The sequence below is a fragment of the Eutrigla gurnardus genome, assembly GCF_963514095.1.
Source record: "Eutrigla gurnardus genome assembly, chromosome: 3".
In the NCBI taxonomy this organism is placed as follows: domain Eukaryota; kingdom Metazoa; phylum Chordata; class Actinopteri; order Perciformes; family Triglidae; genus Eutrigla; species Eutrigla gurnardus.
Genome location: NC_139917.1, coordinates 26927462 through 26946933, shown reverse-complemented (window position 1 = coordinate 26946933; position 19472 = coordinate 26927462). Strand labels below are relative to the sequence as shown.

Sequence of the window (19472 nt, the reverse complement as noted above, 5' to 3'; positions counted from 1 at the left end):
GTTCACACCAGCGAGGGTAAACAGGCAGGATTACTCCAGATTTGGCATGCCTCGAGGTGAGAAGAACTGGGCCACCAGATCCTGAGGCCCTGGGCCAAATTAAACTGGGCCTCAGATTCCTTCACTGCCAGCACAGAAGCGCTTCACCTAAACCAGCCCTCACAAACAACATACTAAGTACCTGTTGGATGTACTGAATATAAGTGCTCACAGCTGACACTTATACAACACCTACACGTACACACCAATATAAACCTCTAAATTAGAAGTTGATTCAACAAATTGCACCTCAATATAGCCACCTGAGGCTACTAGAATATACATGCACTCAGTTTCTTTCCGCTTGTTAATGTTATGAATATAGTCTTGGGATCAAATCTGCTGGATACACAAAAGTAATTAGCTTTATTGTATCATTGTTGTTTGCACAAGCCATGCCTATCAAATTGGGGAATTATTACAAAAAGTTAAAAATGTACTATTATTATTTGATAAATGGTTAATTGATGATCAAAATAAGTTTTTTTGTTGATCAATTTTTGATTTGTGAACACATTCATTGTGAGTTCTGCCAATTGGAGGTGCTAATGAACAGACACATAATCATGTCCCTTGATTTCTGCTAATAAATAATCAACAAATACCTGACATACCCCTGTACATCATAATGTAATCTAGTGCAGCAATCCTGTAATAAATGCCATTGATTCAACTCATGTTTTATTATTATTATTATTATTATTATTATTATTATTATTATTATTATTATTATTATGCTTTATGAATAAATCGTTCTGTCTGTTCTGTTAGCTTGCATCAGGACAAACGTCCCTTTGGTAACAATAAAGTTGAAGTTGACATTGCACTGAATCGTGTAGGATCCTTTTTTTCTTCTGGTGTTTTGAGTCATACATTAAATTGATCGTTAGATCGGCATACGATAGGTAAACAACTTTATTTGTAACAAAGAAAGGCTGTCATCGATGGTCTTCCAAAGTGTGTAACGCGAGTTTACGTGTGGCCCTTGAACGCAGCACAAGTCCTCGCCTCTTTTGTCGCTGAAAATAGACCCTAATACTCTTTGACACTTGGGGTTAGTTGGCTGCTGCGGACGGCGTGTCAGGTTGCTTATTTCCCCGCTTTTACATGGGGCACCTGTGGTGGACTAACTGTTGTGCCCCGCGGACTCTGGATCAACATCGCGGGGTTTCTTTTTTTTTTCTTTACTTAAGTCCTTTCTAGAATACAGTTAACATCATGAGGGAGTTTTGTTTTGTTGATAAAACCGTAACACTTGAGTAGCCTCGACAACGTAGTTTTCTTTGACTTCCACGCGGACCACCGTTAACTTTAATGGAGAAGTCGCTCCACGTCGCCCCGCACTCTCTGGCTCTGGTCCTGTCGCAGGTCCGCGGAGGAGATGAGGGGCTCTGCCCGTCGTCAACGCCGCCGTCACCGCCGCCGCCGCCACCGGTCAAGTTACAGCATCGCACCGGCTACGAGGTGTTCGCCAACTTCAAAGCCGTAAACATGCAACATTTCTGGAACACGGCGCTGACGCGAGCGCTGTCCGAGATCTTCTTCCTCGGCTGGATTGATGAGCATGTGCTGCTGGTTCAGGGCGAAGAAGTTCACCTGCAGGTCCTCAGGAACGGATGGACCAGGCGTACCCTCAAACCACCACGGGGCTTTGACATCGAGTGCATCGGTGGGTATGTTTAAGACAACTGCAGTGCTATGAAAGTCTGAACATATTTTATGTTCCTGTCATGCATGTAGTTTGGCTACTAAACATGCCTATTAAATCAGACTCATCCACCAGTGAAAGAAACATGAATCAAATATCATTTAGAATAAGTTGCACACATTGGCAGTAAAAGCAAGCGTTTACAGATGAGACAGCTGACAATAAGTATAGTGCGTAGTGTCAATAACGTGATTAAATCTGACAAATCTTGGCCCGCAACCAGAGTCCGTCAGAACGAGTCGACTCCACAACGTGATGAAGTGATTTCAACTTTCAACTCCGGTGGGCCATATTCACTTGCATGCCACTTTTGCAGCATTTCCTTTTAACACTATGTGTGTCAGGACAGAGATGCAAACTTGAGACTCGGACTCGAGTCAGACTGAAGTCTTGGACTTGACGTCTCTCAGACTTCACTTGGGACTCGACACTATACAGACTTGAGCTAACATGAAACTTCCAAACAAAAACATCCAAATCTTTTTACGCTGTAAAATCCTGGAACGATTAAAAAGATAGCTGCATATACCGTAAACAACTGGGGAAGGCAGGTTTCAGGTATTGTATGCCTTACTTCTAGAATAAACTGCAAAACAAGTTCGAGACACTAACTTACTTGAGTAATAATTGTGGATGTTCTAATTAATGTTTTTTGTTCTTGGGTCTGAGAGATGTAGATATAATAGTCAGCACTCAGAGACGTGAGAGAGACACACAGCTCACTCATTAGGACTCAGGACTTGATTTGTAGGATGAGTACACTGTCATTACCTGCACACTAGGTGCTCAAGTTACAAAGAACCAGAAGTTTAAATGAAACAACTCTAACTTACAAACTGGAATACTCTTTTCACCAACGCTTTACGGCGTCGGGGTGATTTACAAAAATGTGCAAAAACGCAGCCCGTTTGCACTCTACAAGAAGGCTGAATCTTTATCAGAGATTTGGTTTGATGAGACTCGATTAAGTCGAGACTTCAGACATGCCCCGGGGGACCTAAAAACATCTTTGTGTCTCGTCAGTTTCCATTTGCGACTGCTGTTTTCTGTTTGTCCACACAGTCTCTGAGACTGTTAACCTTTGGTAATCTAAATACCTTTCTGACAGATTAACCTACAGTTTGTGACTCTTCAGAGCTCTGCTGGTTGTTTTCATACCGACTTCCACACCTCTTTAATCGCTGGTAAATGCTGGCATTCAACCTAAACGATCATTTTTTATTAGAAGTGTGAGTGAAAATACATTCCCCGGAGGTTTTTATATGTTCATGACTCACTTCTGAGAGTCAGGACAGGTTACATGAAACCAGCCGTGGCTAGTCCGATGAGGAGTTTGTTCGGCAGCATCTCACCTCATAACCTCAGGTTTGCTTGTTCAGAAAGGGGAGACAGGATTTAGGCCCAGTTCTGCTCCAGTTCAACATTCCCAGTCATACTCATCTTCTGCTGACAAGGCTATAAATTCATGTATGTGCTGGGACAGGTTTGGACGACCTGAGGTATCATCAGCAAGTCTAACCTGCACCCAGAGTACTGCCCTCACAGGCTTCTTTATCCATCTGTGTGTGTGTTATTTATTAGATTAGCTTATTTATGTCAGTTTCACAATACAGCGTCAGTTTAGATTGGCAGTTTCATTGGTGAGCAGCATCAACCTGCACTCGTATAAAGCAGAGGTACTTCTAGTACGAGTAAAAGCACATCTAATATCATTACATTTAACTCATCACCCAAATCTGCAGTTCCCTTCAGCTCTAGAGAGTGTTTTAGCATCTTTTAGACTATTGTTTTGGCTTTTGCGGCACACAAAATCATACAAAACTGATAAACTTTTTAAAAATGAAGCAAGAACCTTATGAGAGCATGGGATGCTCAAGTCAAACTTAATCACGACACGCAGATCTGGGTGGTGTACACCACCTGTCTGGGGAAAACCCATGTACTGCTGTATATTATCTGCAAAAAAAAATCAAAGCTGCTGTGATGAATAATACAAATAATTGACTTAATTAACATGCGTGACGTTAAAGGTGTCATTCTTAGATTTGAGTGTGTATTAACTGGTCACAGACCTTCTACAGCTCCTTTCATGTTATCAGATTTCCATATGCTGACCATGATTGTGTTACATCTAAAATCTTAAATATCAGTCTGTTATAGTCCAAAGGTAAATCTTAAAATGATTGTGATTTTTGTGTCACCGCTTCTCTGCTCAGAGGAAGTGACGTAGCTTCGTTGACACCGCTGAAGCAAACACTGATAAGCTGTGGAATGTTTGTCTTATAGCTAATAAATCACCAGACTCTATAATGCAGAAAACCAACAGAGTGTATATGCTGTTGGTCCACATGCACATGAGATACTGAAATAGTTTTCACTGCCAAATCCATCATCTACAATAGAAATTAACTTTGAATGGGACCAATGGTAAAAAAAATATTTAAAAAAGTAATTTAGTTGCGTCACTGCAGTGCATATAACTACGTTATAGGGCAGCATAATCAATGTTTAGTTAAATAGCTCATGTGAATTCAACCAGGAATTATTTTTTTAAGTGTTATGCATTCTTATAGAAAATGTCCAAGTTTATTGGCAATAGTATACAGATGAAAACCACTGCTGTATTGATTTTCCAAGTTGCTGGCTGACTCGTTTTCTCAGCTATAGTGTCAAGATTTGAGTTTCAAACAAAGTTGAGACAAATTGGGCTGTTCATTAACTGTGTGTAGTAGGTCAGCATTTGGAATAATGTGCTCGCAAAATGATACATCATTTATGTTGAATATTTGGGACAATTAAAAACATCTGAAAAAGTTGTTTTTTTCCTGGGCATGGCTCAGATAAGACTGTAGAAAGAAATCGATACAGGGTCAAATGAATTAATGAAAATACCTATTGTTTTAAAAATGAATCAAGATCATTTACGTTTACTTTAAGTGTTCGAAGGTTGAAATCATATAGCTGTCGTGAAATGCATTTACTCATATAACTGCTACATGTTTATATAATGTAGATTATCCCCCCAAAACTACCTGGGGTGTTTGATTAGGGCCGAGAGCCGAAAAAGTAGCTGGATTACAACATTTAGACAAAAGTGGTTGATTTTCAGATGTGTGCAAACAAAGTGTGTTTTTTAATACTGACAATTCAATCTGATTAACTGAGGGACTTTGTATCCGTTAGTAGGATACACACAATGGACTGGGAGGAGTGTGTGCTTTTAAGGAAGGAAAAGTGGAGCATTTGTTCAGGAAAACACTACGGCACTGCATTCCCTGCTACAGCCGAGCTCTGCATTGGAAGGAAAGGGAGGGTCCCCTGTAGAGAATTGGGGGAAATGTGGAACGCAGCAGAGAGATTTGTTACCGTTTATCTTAATGTCAGGTGTGTCATGTAGGCTGCAGCGGCAAAACGGCTTTTGTCACTTTATTTGCTGTCTGGCCTATCGAGCTTCCTGTGAAAAAGACGTGTTGTCATAAATGTTCCACTGGAGGGCAGACCACCAGCAAAAATGGTCCTGTTTGCAAGGAAGTTGGATGAATTTGTGACAGGCCACAAATCCTTTGCGGCTCAGAAATAGGGCCTCAAACAGCAGGACGGTACTATCCGACTATTGATATGTTAATCTGAACACAATGCAACAACCGTTGGGGATTTATGCATGCAGGGTTCATTTAATAACATTAAATTGGTCATTTATTGGTAACACATTCAGTCTGCATTACACAATATTGTGATGTTAATCAGAGTTGCTCTACTTCACCTAAAACACATTTGAAACAGAGCTAGAGCATTTAATGAGAATTCAACACAATTTAACTTCTATCTTCAAATATGTTTTAGCAATAGCTCTATGGATGTTGCTCTGTCTGATTGGTAATCCACTGATTTTTCATTCATCAGGTGAGAATTGTAATTTGTCTAATACATATACTTAATCAGTCAAATGATCGTATACCTGCAAAAATAACGCAGCTGCACTTAGCGTGAACTGCTTATTATCAATGCTAAGACAGCGAACATGTTCAACGTTATCCTCCTATCAATACGCTCGCATCATCGTTGTGAGCGTGTTAGCATGCTAGCATTGTCATTTAGCTCAAAGCACCAAGTAGAGCTTCACGGAGCTGCTAGCATGCAGCACCTTTTTGTCAGATTTACTGCCAAAGATTAGAGCCAATCCCAGTTGACTATGGGGCGAAGGCATTGTTCACCCTGGACAGGTCGCTAGTCTATCACACGGCTGACACAGAGACAGACAACCATTCACGCTCACATTCACACCTACAGGCAAATTAGTCATCAATTAACCGCTCCTATCCTGCATGTCTTTGGACTGTGGGAGGAAGCCGGGATACCTGGAGAGAACCCACGCTTACACGGGGAGAACATGCAAACTCCACACAGAAGGAACCCGAATTCGAACCTGGACCCCTCTTGCTGTGAGGCGACAATGCTAATGCCACCACAGCACCGTGCTGCGCTTAAACAATGAATCAATTCACAAAATTGTAGCCAATTCCTTTTCTGTCGACTGACTAATCTGATTAAATTGTCAACTTAAATTGACTAATAGCCTCTCATTTGGAGTCGGTCATGGTTTTCCATGGGGTATCCTGCAAATCGCCGTTGTATTTTTCAGATCTTGCCACCATCAGGACACCTTGCACTATGTTATTCCGAGTTGGTCTAATTGTCTTTTAGTATAGGTTTGTAGATACGTGTTGGAGGATCTCAACGTTTCAGCGGTTATGCAGGACTATTTTCTGTCCATATAACAGACGGTTCAGTCCTCGTCTATGTGGTGTCTGTCTGCTTCTATCTTGAGCAACTGGCTCTTTAAGGGAAGAGCACTCAAAGGTAACAGCTATGAGATCATCGGCTTGCGTCGCCATAGCAACAAAGGCTGTTGCAGCACTACTGAGAAATAAAATGGCTGGCATGGTGTCGCTCTCCCTCCTCCTCCTCCTCACCACCCCTCCTTCCCTGCCTCTCCTCTTTCTCTTTGGTTTCAGTGAACTGGAGCAGATTGGTTGTGACACCGCCCCCCCTCTCCCCTCCCCCTCCCCCCAGCCGTGGCCCGTCCTGCCCTCTCACTTTGCTCCTTATTCTGTCCCTCTAACGGTCCATTCACACTCCACACATGTGAGTCAGCAGGAGTCTGCAGCTAGCAGGAGCTGCAACTCTGGACGTGATTAAGGTGAAGCTTCGGGGTTTCTTTACACTGACAGCTCCACACAGTATTAGTTACCGAACCAACCGGTGGAAAGCAACGACGAGAAAGACACGAAGCAGCTTGTAAAATGATTCCCATCGGCTGTGGCCCTTACAAGTCTTTAGCTTCACGACGGACGGCGGTTTAAGGGGCCCCCTCTTCCTTCAAGAGCAGAGGGTGAGGGAACAAGAGAGGGAGGAGGGTGAGGATGGAAATTCAGCCAAAAGATTCAGAGCTGAACTATTCCCAGGACATCATCTGAGGGCTGAGGTTTTTTTTTTTTTTTTCTTGTGTGTTTCGAGCTGTTGATATTTGCTCTCCTCTCTGCCTTTATGCATGTCCTCGATCTCTCTCTCTCTCTCTCTCTTGCATCCTCTCCTCCCCTCCCCTCAGCCTCAATCACCCAGACACAGACGCATGCATGCTCACGCAGAATCGCGCGCAGCAGGCGGATGCGCGCATACACACTTTCTCTCTCTCCCTCTCCCTCTCTCTCTCTCTCACACTCACACACACACACAATCTCTCTCTCTCTCTCTCACACACACACACACACACGTACACACACATACTCACACACCCTTCCTGGAGGTGCTGGGAGCAGCTGCAGCATTAGCGTTGAAAGAGATTTGCCGTTGACTGGAGTTTGCCTCCCCCCCCGTTAATGAATGGATGCTACGGCGATAGGCTCGGGAGCTTCTTCTGTTGGATTGCGGGAAATGGTGGATATCTATTCTTGAAATATATTTATTTATTTCTATGCTCTCCATTTTTTTTCTCCCCACCCTCTCCTGGTGCGCTGTTGTCGAAAGGACGATGGGGTCTTGTGCTTGATCGGATAAAGATGGAGGTGAACGTGAAGTCTCCGATGCTTGGCATACTATTGAGGTTTCACTGCCCATTAGGGTGAATGGAGCTTTAATTTTTTTTTTTTAAGTGGGCCCTTTTGTTTTCCGGGGATCGGCCGAGCACTCCTGTGGTGAATTGAGCTATTGTCGAAGACTGGGCCTCTTAAGCTTTGAATATTTGACCATCCATCTCTCCCCGCCTTTCTTCCCCCGTTACCTTCTACTCAAACGGAACAAGCGGATCCCAAATCCTCCAGTGAAATCTCTCCTCTCCGTCCTCCTTGCTTCCAATGCCCCATTTCCCTCATCTCTACCCCTGCCCCCCCACCTCTCTCCTGCTCCCTCCTCCCACATCAGAGCGGCTACGTAATGTGCCTCCCTACGCATGCAAATGGGGATGCTACAAATGGTGGCTGGGACTGATGCCGATGAAAGGGTGATGCCTCGCGCAATCACCTGCACCTCCGCCGCCATCGCTCCAGATCAGCCTGGGAGAGCCCAGCAGCCGATGACAACCACCCACAGTGCGAACACAGTCGTTTGTAGCTTGCTCGTGGATGTAAATGAGACGTGTGTATGTGTGTGAAGGTGCACACTGGTTCCTGCCATGTCTGGTGTGTGATCGCTCTAGCGGGACGTTCTTACTGATGCGGGGGAGGCACTGAGCCTGAGGTTGGTCGACCTCCCCCTGCACATCCCCCCCTTCCCGCCTCCCTCCTTCCTTCCTCCTTCTCCCCATTCCATCACCCACCCCCCCTCCCCCTTATCCCAGCCCCCGGGGGTGAAGGCCACCTGGTAAAGGGGTCACGATGAAGAAGAACCACAGCAGCAATCAACGGCGGGCCTGGCCCAGCTCGGAGCTTACCGAACGCCCGCTGGAGCGTAGTGAGAAAGACATCCGTGTCCAAAAACAGCATCTTCCTCCCCCTACTGCTCCTCATTTCTCTCCGTCCCCGCCAAGTTACCGTGCGCCAGGTGAGTCGATGACACTCCCACTAACAGAAGCTCCACCCTCTCTCTACGCAGAGCAAAGACGGTTTGATTTGGGGGCAAAGGGCAGAGTTCAAAGTGGACAAAATATTTGTGTTATACTGGTAGCTCCTGGTATTCATTACTTCTAATGGTTTAAGTAAGGTCGAATCGAAATGGCGAACGAGAAATATTTTTGAATTATTTAATCTTCAGCTTTCTGTTATTGGCACTATTGAACGCATTTGACTCGCTTTAGTATTCAAATTCAAAAATCTATTTCTGTGGGACCACAGTTTTAATTTGTGACATATTTTCCCTTCATATTTACTGGTCCATATTTCAAAATATATTTTTTCATCGTGTATGATATTTTATATCAGCTGCATCACCTTTGCACCAAATTTTGTGACAAATTCATAATTTTAAGATTAAAAAAAGGGTCTTTTGGGCGATCTCTTGTGATGAACTCATGTCCTTAGCAAGAAAATCAGACTACAACTCATTCCCATACTACACTATAAAACCACAGGATAGGGATTTTTTTGGACAAATTCACTGGCAGATCCAGCTTTTCTCATGTTTACTAAAAAAAAAAAAAAAAAAACGAGTAAAGCCTTATAAAGCCACATAAAGCTTAAGGGGCTGTGATACTAAGCAGAGATAACGTCATCGTGTTGCTTAACTGACCATTCAGCTGAGGACTGGAGGCAGGGCCCTGCACAGATTACAGCTCAGGTAAAAGAAGTGTGGATAGTAAAATCAACTTCAAAATGGTGATTAATGAGGCAACATTCATTCTGCTGTTGATCCGCGGACATCAGGTGACACGAGTGTTCGGTTAAAAATCAAAGATGGAGGCTTTGATTGTATATTTTCTACGTTCTACGTATCGCGTGACTCTCTATCGATCACCAGATTTAGGTCAGAGGACCGGGTCAGCTACAGCTAAGATGCTGCAGCGCTGGATTCACTGTGTTGCTTTACAACCTTTAAGCAGGGCAGATGTTTGCTCTCACAGGGGCTTGAAGCCGGGCCGTCTGGTTGTAGGATGATCTCACTACTCACTACTGCTGACAGCAAAGCCAGCTTAATTCAACAAAGGCAACAGAGAACGTCTGTGTGTAAGCCCTCAATGTGGCACTAAAGTCAGTTATATTTTGTTAAATTTTCAAACGTGTTGGGTTTGGATTGTGTAAGCTTTCTGTTCGTGAGATGACGTGAATTGAATAACAGGGCTTGCAAAGACTCAGGTGATCTCACACTACGGTTGCTGCAGCAGCTTCCTCGCTTTGCTAACCTACGAGAAACGAGAGGAATGAGAGGCTAAAGGAAGCACAGAGAGGAGGGGTGGAGCTCTCCGAGGCAGCATGCAAACTGCTGCTGTTTGACCATTACATCATAGCTTCACACGCTGCGCCTGCTGTTCATTCATGATCTAACAGTTGTGCCTCCTCCTCCTCCTGCAGGTGATGTGTCCCCGATCAGTATGTCACCTATCAGCCAGTCACAGTTCATCCCACTGGGAGAGATCTTGTGCCTGGCCATCTCTTCTATGAACTCTGCCCACAAGCCTGTCAACCAGGAGGCTCTGGTGGAGCACCTCACTGCCAGCTTCCCAGGTATGCTCCTCTGACCTGGTTCTGCAAAACGGGTACTGCACTAAAGAACGCAGAAACCTTTCTTCGAATGCATTATATGTTGTTAGAATATTAGCAGCTACTGTAAATACTAAGGTGGAAAATGGTGATTGTACCCGTCCGTACATTTGTTATCGTCTTCTGATTTGTTTCTTGTTAACATCAGTATCATTTTTATACATGTTCAATATAAAAGCCAGGTTCAAACAGCAAAGTAATGATCTTTGTAGGCTTTAAAACATCTATTGATCTCACCTCAGGGCTTTGACACATTTCAGTGATTCATTGGGAATTGAGATATTTCATCCTGTACATTTTTGCAAACTACATCATAATACTTCAACAGGGATGGATCCAGAACGATTAGTCCATTAAACGATTGGTCAATTAACAGAAAATTAATTGGCAACTATTTTGATAATCGATTCATCGCTTTAATGATCCTTTTCCCAGAGGATTTGCCGTTTTTCTCCATCATATATGATCGTCAGCAGAATACCTCTGGAATTTGGACTATTGGGCAAAATAAGACATTTGAAGAGGTTGAGCAATGATGGTGGACATTTTTCACCATTTTCTTCAGTTTTCTCTTGCCATCAGACAGCCATTTCCAATCTAAGATCTATGCGTTTTTTGTCTTCATGACAAAAATATAGATAAGTTTCCCTTTCCGTTCAGTACCCTGTCGGAAAATATTTTAAATATAGCGTACAGTCAAACTGCAATATGAGACATTCATAGCATTAATATATCAGCAATGAACCATTTGTTATATAACGATATAGAAGTAATGTCTAGCTGAGAAGAGCCAAACATTGTTCGGAGTCTCCAAATTGTCATGTTGTTCCACAAAAATGTTCACAATTTTGTTAATTTGAATGGGTTGAATATACATACGTTTTTAACAGTATAGTTATTTTCACATTTAAACAATTAAATCCAGGATCACTCTTAACATGCGTAACTGACTTGTCAGTCAAATTGAATGGGAAGCATATCCCTCTAATTCATCTTGATTTCTAAGAGGCCACCGTGAAAAGAAGTTGCATTACATTCAGAAAAAAAACAGGGGTGATGTAACGTCAGGCAACACAAGACCATGCTAGACAAAGTTTGTGAATGATCTTTGAAATGCACTACTTTTAATGTTGATTTATACAAGCTTAGCTCTTATGACTGATTAAATATCCTCAGGAATCATCTGGGAATGTGAGTATACAGTTTATTAAGTACCATTCGTTTTTACATAGAGATTAAATATAAAATTGTGTTATGGTATGAGTGTTAAGTCGTGGACATTCCTTAAATTGCATTGGGATTTGTTTGAGAGAAAAACCTGCAATCATTTTTATCATGTTCTTGAGGATTTTTATGTTGTTGTATTTTTATTATTATTATTTTATTATTCTTTGTATATTTATATTATTTATTATATCAAAACTGATAAAAAAAGTGAAAGGAACATTCAAATGAATAGCTGTTAAAACTCTGGGCCCGGTTTCCCGATAACGTCCACTCTTAGCGCGCTACGAAGACTCCTACGTTATGACTTACCAAAGTTGTTTACCTCTATAGTCGTGGTTCCTAAACGGTCTCTTAGGAGTCTTCTTAAGAAACACTCCTTACGTCGTACGTAGACGGCGCTGTCCATAAAGAAAGTGCTGAAATTGATTGCTCAGAGTTTGATTTTCCATTTCATGCGCATGTGCATGACAGCATTATATTATAAAATGTAGGCTATTGCAGTGTTTGCGAATAAAACATTGCTAGAAATCCTTCTAGGCCTAAACATTTATTTAACCATGGTCGAACATACTACCATGTACTGATTTAAAAAAATAAATAAATAAATTGAGGAGATTGAGCCAATTACATCCTTAATTACATGCGTATTTGTTGCCGTTGTAGTCGAAACTTATGCAATATAGCCGCGGCTTCGGTCAATATATCCATGGGATTTAAGTTGATCCTTATGAAATTATGTATTCCAACGGCTCCGAGGAAGGCGACGTCTTTCGTTCAGCACGAGGATACGTTGCATCGCTGCCACAGTTTTGCCACCGTTCACAACCGTCACCGGCGTCCATTTATGACAGTTTTTAATTGTTTGACGATGTGCCAATTTCCCAAAATGCTTGCAGGATTGTGCATGCCTTGACATTGACTAGGCCTAATGGGCTAATTAAATGACACACCTAGGCTACTTCTGAGGTTGAGGTAAACCTTAGCCTTGTGATGAAATGCATGCACATTTGATTTTATTTTCTTCATGAATGACTTAAAACCACTGGTGAAAACACAACACTGGCAATGTGCAGTTTTCTGGATTACTGTACAGTGGCGGCGACTAGCGTCAGGAGCTGAAACATCACTACGGTAGAGCTAAGAAGGCTCTAAGAGTGCTCCAGAGGGCGACTCCTCTGGTTACAAAAAGAAGTCCGATTACATGAAAGTCTGGAAAAAATTACCCTTCTCACTTACTATTATCGCAGACAAAATTGTAAACATGAGTTTATTTAGTTTACTTTGAACACTTGGCAATAAAGTTAAATCATGGCAGCTAACTTTATTAACAGTTTCACACCAGAAGCCAGAACGAGCCAGATCCATTAAGGTTGCCGCTCTGCCACTTGTGTTCGTCAGATACACTCCTTGGCAGTCAAAATATGGTCATTTCCTTTCACTGGTTGCAAAAATTCCAAGATGGCGACATCCAAAATGCCCAACTCGAGGCTTCAAATCTGTAGTCCAAAACCAATGGGGATGTCACGATGACTATGTCGACCTCTTATATAGTCTATGGTCTGGTTGGTTTCAGAGAAATTTGAATAACACAATTGAATTGCACAATACATCTACAATAACTATGTGATGAAATGTGAAATGCTGCATCCATGAAAAACATGACATCTTTGGTTTGAACAATTCACTCCACATAAGCATTATATAAAGTGTGAATGATGGAAAAGGAAGATGCAGAATATGCTTTTTTTAATTAAGAAATGTGATGGGAAATTTAAGGGAATATGTTTAAACAGTACTAAAGTATAGTTGTATCTTCAAAAATGTCTTAACGATTAGTTCGCTTTTTTCATGCTCTGAAAAAAAAAAAAGAAATACGTCACATCATCTTCACCCAGTCCCATCTTTCACTCCAAATTTATTTCATATTTAATATGCTTCTGGTGTGATTATATATGTCTGATTTGCATTTTAATTGATGTTAAAACATGCGTTGTGTGAATGAAACATCATAGAATTAACACATTTTATTCATATTAAAATAGCCCTCAAGCTAGTTTTATGTTGTTATCTTATCTCTCCTTGACAAGCTGTTTTTTGTTTTTTGTGTTGTTGATTTGTTTGTTTTTTTATTTTATAACAGCAGTTCCCACATTGTTTTTTTTTCTTCATCTATAATCTGTTAATTATGTTATTTTACTATCTCCAAAATGTGTTGGAACCATTTTAAAGTAAATTTTTAACTAAAATCTATAAAGCTGTGCTTCAACTTTGTCTGATCTGTGTTTCCTGTAGGCGTGCCTACACCCAGCTCAGAGGTTCTGCGACATACCCTGAACATGCTGGTGCGAGAGAGGAAGATCTACCCAACTCCAGAGGGCTACTTCATCGTCACACCACAGACCTACTTTATCACCCCTTCCCTCATAAGAACCAACAACAAGTGGTATCACCTGGATGATCGGCTGCAAGAGCGCCAACCGCAACAGTCACAGCAGCAGCAGCAGCAGCAGCAACAACAGCAGCAGCAGCAGCAGCAACCTCAGCAATGCACTTCGCCTCAGTCTGGCAATGTAACACCATCCACACCTGGCTGCCTGAGAGAGAGGCCTCCTCGCAAGAATCACAGTGACTCATACAACTCCTATCGCGAAGACTCGTCCAGACTTCACAGTAGTAAGTCGCCAAAGGAGCACAGGGGAGATTCTTATCAAAATAAGCCCCCCAAGGATCACAATGGCGGGGAGCCTCCACCAAACACGTCAGCCAAGGAGCACCGAGGAGAACCACCATCATATCCTCATCCCCCTCTTCCTCCCCTTCCCACATCCCCTCCTGTCCAGCAACCGCCGCCTCAAGAGCCTGCTGAAAAGAGCAAAAGCATCACTTCTTTCCCTTATAAAAGTGACACTCTGACCAAAAAGAAGGAAGGAAGTGGTGGCAGTGGAAGTGGAGAGAAGCAATCCAAAAGGTTCGGTCTCAGGCTCTTCAGGATGAGTTTCAAGAAGGACAAAATGAGGCAGCTGGCCACCTTCTCAGCCCAGTTCCCTCCAGAAGAGTGGCCACTTCGTGACGAGGAAGTGCCAACTACGCCCATTCCCCGGGAGGTGGAGATGGAGATTATCCGCCGAATCAACCCTGATCTAACAGTGGAGAATGTTGCAAGGCACACGGCTGTGATGAAGAGGCTAGAGGAGGAGCGTACACAGAAGAACAAGGCAGGGTCTTCAGCCCAGCACAGTGCACGCAGCAGGAGGGGGAGGGGCCACAGGAGGGCCCTACATGGTAAGTCCCGCTCACATAGCAAGCCCAGAACCTCCAGGGGAGACCCGTCAGAGGGTTCAAACTGGGACCTTTTGTTCATGGAAAGGGATTACCGCTTCTTTAGCCACTCCTTAGTTCGCTCGCCTCGGGAGGCCATGTACACCTTGGAGCGCAGACGAAGTGGAGGCGCAACATACCTGGTCCATAGCAACCCCAACATTACTGAATCGTACTGCCCTGTTACCCCTGAGTGGGACGTGTCTGGGGAACTAGCCAAGAGACGGACAGAGATGCCCTTCCCAGAGCCGTCGCGGGGGACGTGCCAGTCTAGAGTGCAAAGAAGTCACAGTCATAATCAGGACAGGAAGTCACGTCACGATAGGTCAGATCAAGCTAAGGAACGCTCTCGGTCCATGGACAACTCCCTCAAGGGCCCATCACTGGGGGCGCCAGAAGACTTTGAACCCACTCTGGAGGAGCGTAGTCATTACTACACTGATGACGGCACCCTGCGCGCCACGCAGAAGTCCTCCCACTACTCAAGGATCATGTTCTCTGCTGCTAAGTTCCACTCTGATTTTAATGTGCCTGATTTGGGGAAAGGGAGTTTGGACGAGTCAAGGATCCGGAGTACGATGGAGAGGAACAAAAGCAGAGACAGCTTGCCATCGTACAATGAGCTAATGGGACTTTCTCCTAAGCCCTCAACAGATGAGTACTTCCAGTGCAATACGTCAAATGAAACAATCCTAACTGCCCCTTCGCCTCAGGCAAAATCAGAATATGACACATTAACCTCATCAGGGGGACTCCGAAAGGGCTCTCCGGCTGACCGCCAAACGCCTCACCTCACCTCTCCTCACACGATGGAGTACAAAGAGGAATTGTCGGCAGCAAAGGGACAGAATAGCTCAGTGCGACTGACACCAAGCCAGACGCCGGAGCCGGTGCAAAATGCCCGTTTGACGCCACACCAACACAATGTAGATCCCGGAGGGGGAGGAGGCAGTATAGTGATCAAGAGGAAAGAGATCTTCAGCAAGGACACTTTGTTCAAACCTCCACACAATGCCTTGTCCACAGGCTACGTGGACAGCAGCTACACCAAGTCCGGCACATTGCGGAAAGCCTCACATGCCAAATCAACAGAGGCCCTAGACAATCCTGAGCCCCAGCAGCCTTCCAATTCAGCCACTTCCTCAGTGTCACCGGCAGTTTTACAGGGCTGCTTAGAGCCAACAGTCCCCTCCGCCTCCTTTGACTATTATAATGTATCAGATGATGAGGATGAGGAAGAGGCAGAGGAGGACTCGCACAAAGAGTTGGCGACGGCAGAGGACAACAAAGACCGTGGGGAAGTGGGTGGTAACGGTGGAGGTAGTGGTGGTGGTGGTGGGGAGGGAACCATGCAGTGGTTACTGGAGCGGGAGAAGGACCATGATCTGCAGCGGAAACTGGAGACCAATCTGACCTTACTCAGCCCCAAGGAGACAGAGAATAGCAGCAGCCAGAAGTCGGCCCACTCTGCCCGTTTGGACAGCATGGACAGCAGCAGTGTCACGGTGGACAGTGGATTCAACTCCCCCAGGTATGTGCTAAAAGTGTAATGAATGTGTCTTTTTATCGGACACTATTCAAACTGTTTGCTTAGTCTTAAGGGGCATTCACACCAAATGCTTAGCACATTTTTGTAACCTGGAGGCCTCAGGTGGCTCGAATGATGTGGCGTGAATGGCTAAAAAAATTGTATTAGCTGGAGTGGAAATATTTTAAACTCAAGCAAAGTTTGCGTGTCAATCAGCGTTGAGATTCTCCTCCTGTTGTCACTCGTCAGTTCATCAGAAATGGAGAAAAAACATATAGCGGTCTGTGGTCTCCCAGAGCTCTACAACGGTACCTTTCATTTCATACAGAGACCGAACAAAACTATGTGTACAAACCAAAAACTGTCGTATTTATGCCTAGACGTGTATGTGTTTATGGAGCAGCTAGTGTTAGCATAGTCTAGCTCTGACCGATCTCAATGCTATTCAGAAAACGATCATTTCAAAAGTGATTTGCTTATTGTCTTGCTTACAGACCTAAGAAACAATGACATCGGAGTTTTTACTAATCATTGTCATTATGGTGTTACTTTGGTGTCATTTCTATCCGTTTATTGTAATTAAATCAAGTTGTTTGATATGGGTGCATACCGCTGTAGTAAACCATGCGATATGTGGCTAGCTATTGACTATGAATACAGCTTGGTGAAATTCACTGAGCACCTCTAAGTGACGTTATAAACCCAGACAGGATGGTGTTTGGTTTCCAGGCATATCTGGGATTTCACAACATGCCTGGGCAACGTGAATAAACACAAATGATCCCATAAATAAACATCATGCGGCCAAATTTGCTTCGCATTTGGTGTGAACGCACCTTTAAACCCGCATTTTTGGTAAAATGTGTTAAATTCAAGTAGAACTCAGTGGGAATTTTGAACGCTCCAATGCCAGATAACCTTATTCATTTTGACAAATCAACAACAAAAAATCCTGATTTCGAGGTTTTTTTGGTTGTCATCACGCAACTTAAGTATGGAGGTTGATGCATTTACACACAAATTCAGGTCTAGACTTTATAGCTACATTAAGTGACCTTTAGAATATAATTGAATCCAATATGACATCTATCTTTAAGAAGCTCATAATGATCATAATGTTTTTGGTGAATGTGTAAATTTCATGTTTATTATCGAGGTTGGATTACAGTAGATTGTCCAGTTGTACCTAATACACTATTTTCAGAGAAGCACTTAGTGATGCGTTTCAATGGTGCCATTTATTCAGATAAAAAAATGTCAAAACAGTAAGAAGGTCCAGTTTCCTGCATGTAAGTACAGCCAAGCAGCACTACTAAGAGTAAAATCCAGCTAAAACAAGACAAATGTTGGTGTGAAGCGTTGTCATGTTCACACATAATAGGTTTTGACCCTGAACTCGGCTGTGAGGTTAGCTGATCATGTGTAAAGCACATTCTGACAGATTAATTCATTACAAACATACGTGTCTGCAAAATATATAGCATTACCACCAGTCCTATGTTAAACATTGAATACCTTTATAGCATTCCAATAATTTATTAATTGCATTAATTCTGTTGGTGTATGAATAATTGGAATTGTATTTGAAGCAAATTGGATCACACAGCTCTAAACACTGCAGTGTCTTTATTGTATTTCCTTCATCTTTGATGGCATCAAACCTTTGCTTACTTTGCTTACTAACCTTTGGAAATTATTCTAATGGAATCATGTTTTTTGGTTGTTTTAACTTTAGATGGAATAGACACTTATCCTAGTAGCAAGCAACACATTCATAATGAATGTTATGTACAGAAGAAAATGCTGAAGCAAATGATGGAAAAAATGCATAAAATTAATAGTTTCAACTGCAAATGTCTGTTTATCACACAAACAGAAATGCTAGCGAGCAAACTACTACTACAAAAAATGGAAGATGTTTACCGGACAGTTCATAGAAGAGATAGCGCTACCAGTTTAATATTGCACGATCCTGATTACTATTGCATGGTATGGATTAAGCTCCAAATACGCTGGATCCTACACTTCCCATAATACAACTGAACAGCATCTGTCATCATCATAGCCTCCTTCCTCATTTTACCGATGCAAGATGAGAGGAAATAAGGAAGCTCCCTTCAGAGCCACAACATTATACAACTGTAATACAAATGTGTACATGAGTAAAATTGAGTAAAATGAGTAAAATTGCTACAGAAGTAGGCTCCTGAGAAAGTTTACTCTTTTGACAAATATATTGGGCTTTAGTAAATTAGGAATAAATAATGTATAATAAGCAAGTATATAACATGTCACATATTTATAATGTATTATATTATTATGATTTAAATAATTATGAACTTTTATGCTTAAGACTTAAGATTGGGTAAGATTTTTTTGTGCTTATGTATTTTCCAGGAGAATGACAAAAAAAAATTGTTTTTTTTGTTGTTTTTTTATGAAAACATGGCAGAAATTTGCTATTTTTCTTATTCTCCCCAACTACAACTTATCTATGATTTCCTTCAGTCTGCAAAATATACTTACATTACATTTTTTTCAATGCATCACTTATGAGATACACATTGTGAGATGTTCCAGCACATTTTGAAGCAGGGTCCTGACTTTCTGTTGTCTCTTGTGCAGGACGCGTGAAAGCCTCGCATCCAACACATCCAGCATAGTGGAAAGCAATAGACGGCAAAATCCAGCGCTGAGCCCTGGCCACATCGGCACGAGTAGTATCGGACTGCCATTCAGCTTTCGCGCCATCCCAGAACCCCCCACCACGCAGCCGGAGAAACTCCAGAAGTCATCGAACTGCCTGGCCTCCATCACCAGCGTCTGACAGGCAGCACAGACTGAGACCATGAAAGGTGGTGGAGGAGGAAGGAAGTGAGGTGTTTCACCATTTGACCCTCGCTTTCCACACACACACACACACACACACACACACACACACACACACACACACACACACACA

The 19472-nt window shown here is 42.8% G+C and overlaps 1 protein-coding gene across 2 annotated transcripts; it reads left to right on the top strand.

The window, feature by feature from the left end:
• The first annotated feature begins 1338 nt into the window (after positions 1–1338).
• Positions 1339–19466, top strand: stox2a (storkhead box 2a). 2 transcript variants are annotated; one of them, XM_084005946.1, is made up of 4 exons: positions 1339–1708; positions 10249–10401; positions 13957–16513; positions 19136–19466. In XM_084005946.1, exons 1-4 carry the CDS (start codon positions 1354–1356, stop codon positions 19335–19337), a joined length of 3267 nt encoding a protein of 1088 aa, XP_083862072.1. In that variant the 5' UTR covers positions 1339–1353; the 3' UTR covers positions 19338–19466. The 2 variants fall into 2 exon arrangements, with proteins under 2 accessions (XP_083862072.1, XP_083862073.1); XM_084005947.1 differs by lacking the exon at positions 1339–1708 and adding an exon at positions 7491–8785.
• The last annotated feature ends 6 nt before the right edge of the window (positions 19467–19472 follow it).

Excerpts from the sequence above, each read along its gene's own strand:
- stox2a (XM_084005946.1), top strand. The coding sequence starts at position 1,354 with ATGGAGAAGTCGCTCCACGTCGCCCCGCACTCTCTGGCTCTGGTCCTG. Across the intron at positions 10,402-13,956 it reads CCTCACTGCCAGCTTCCCAG|GCGTGCCTACACCCAGCTCA; the intron begins GTATGCTCCTCT and ends TGTTTCCTGTAG. Across the intron at positions 16,514-19,135 it reads AGTGGATTCAACTCCCCCAG|GACGCGTGAAAGCCTCGCAT; the intron begins GTATGTGCTAAA and ends TCTCTTGTGCAG.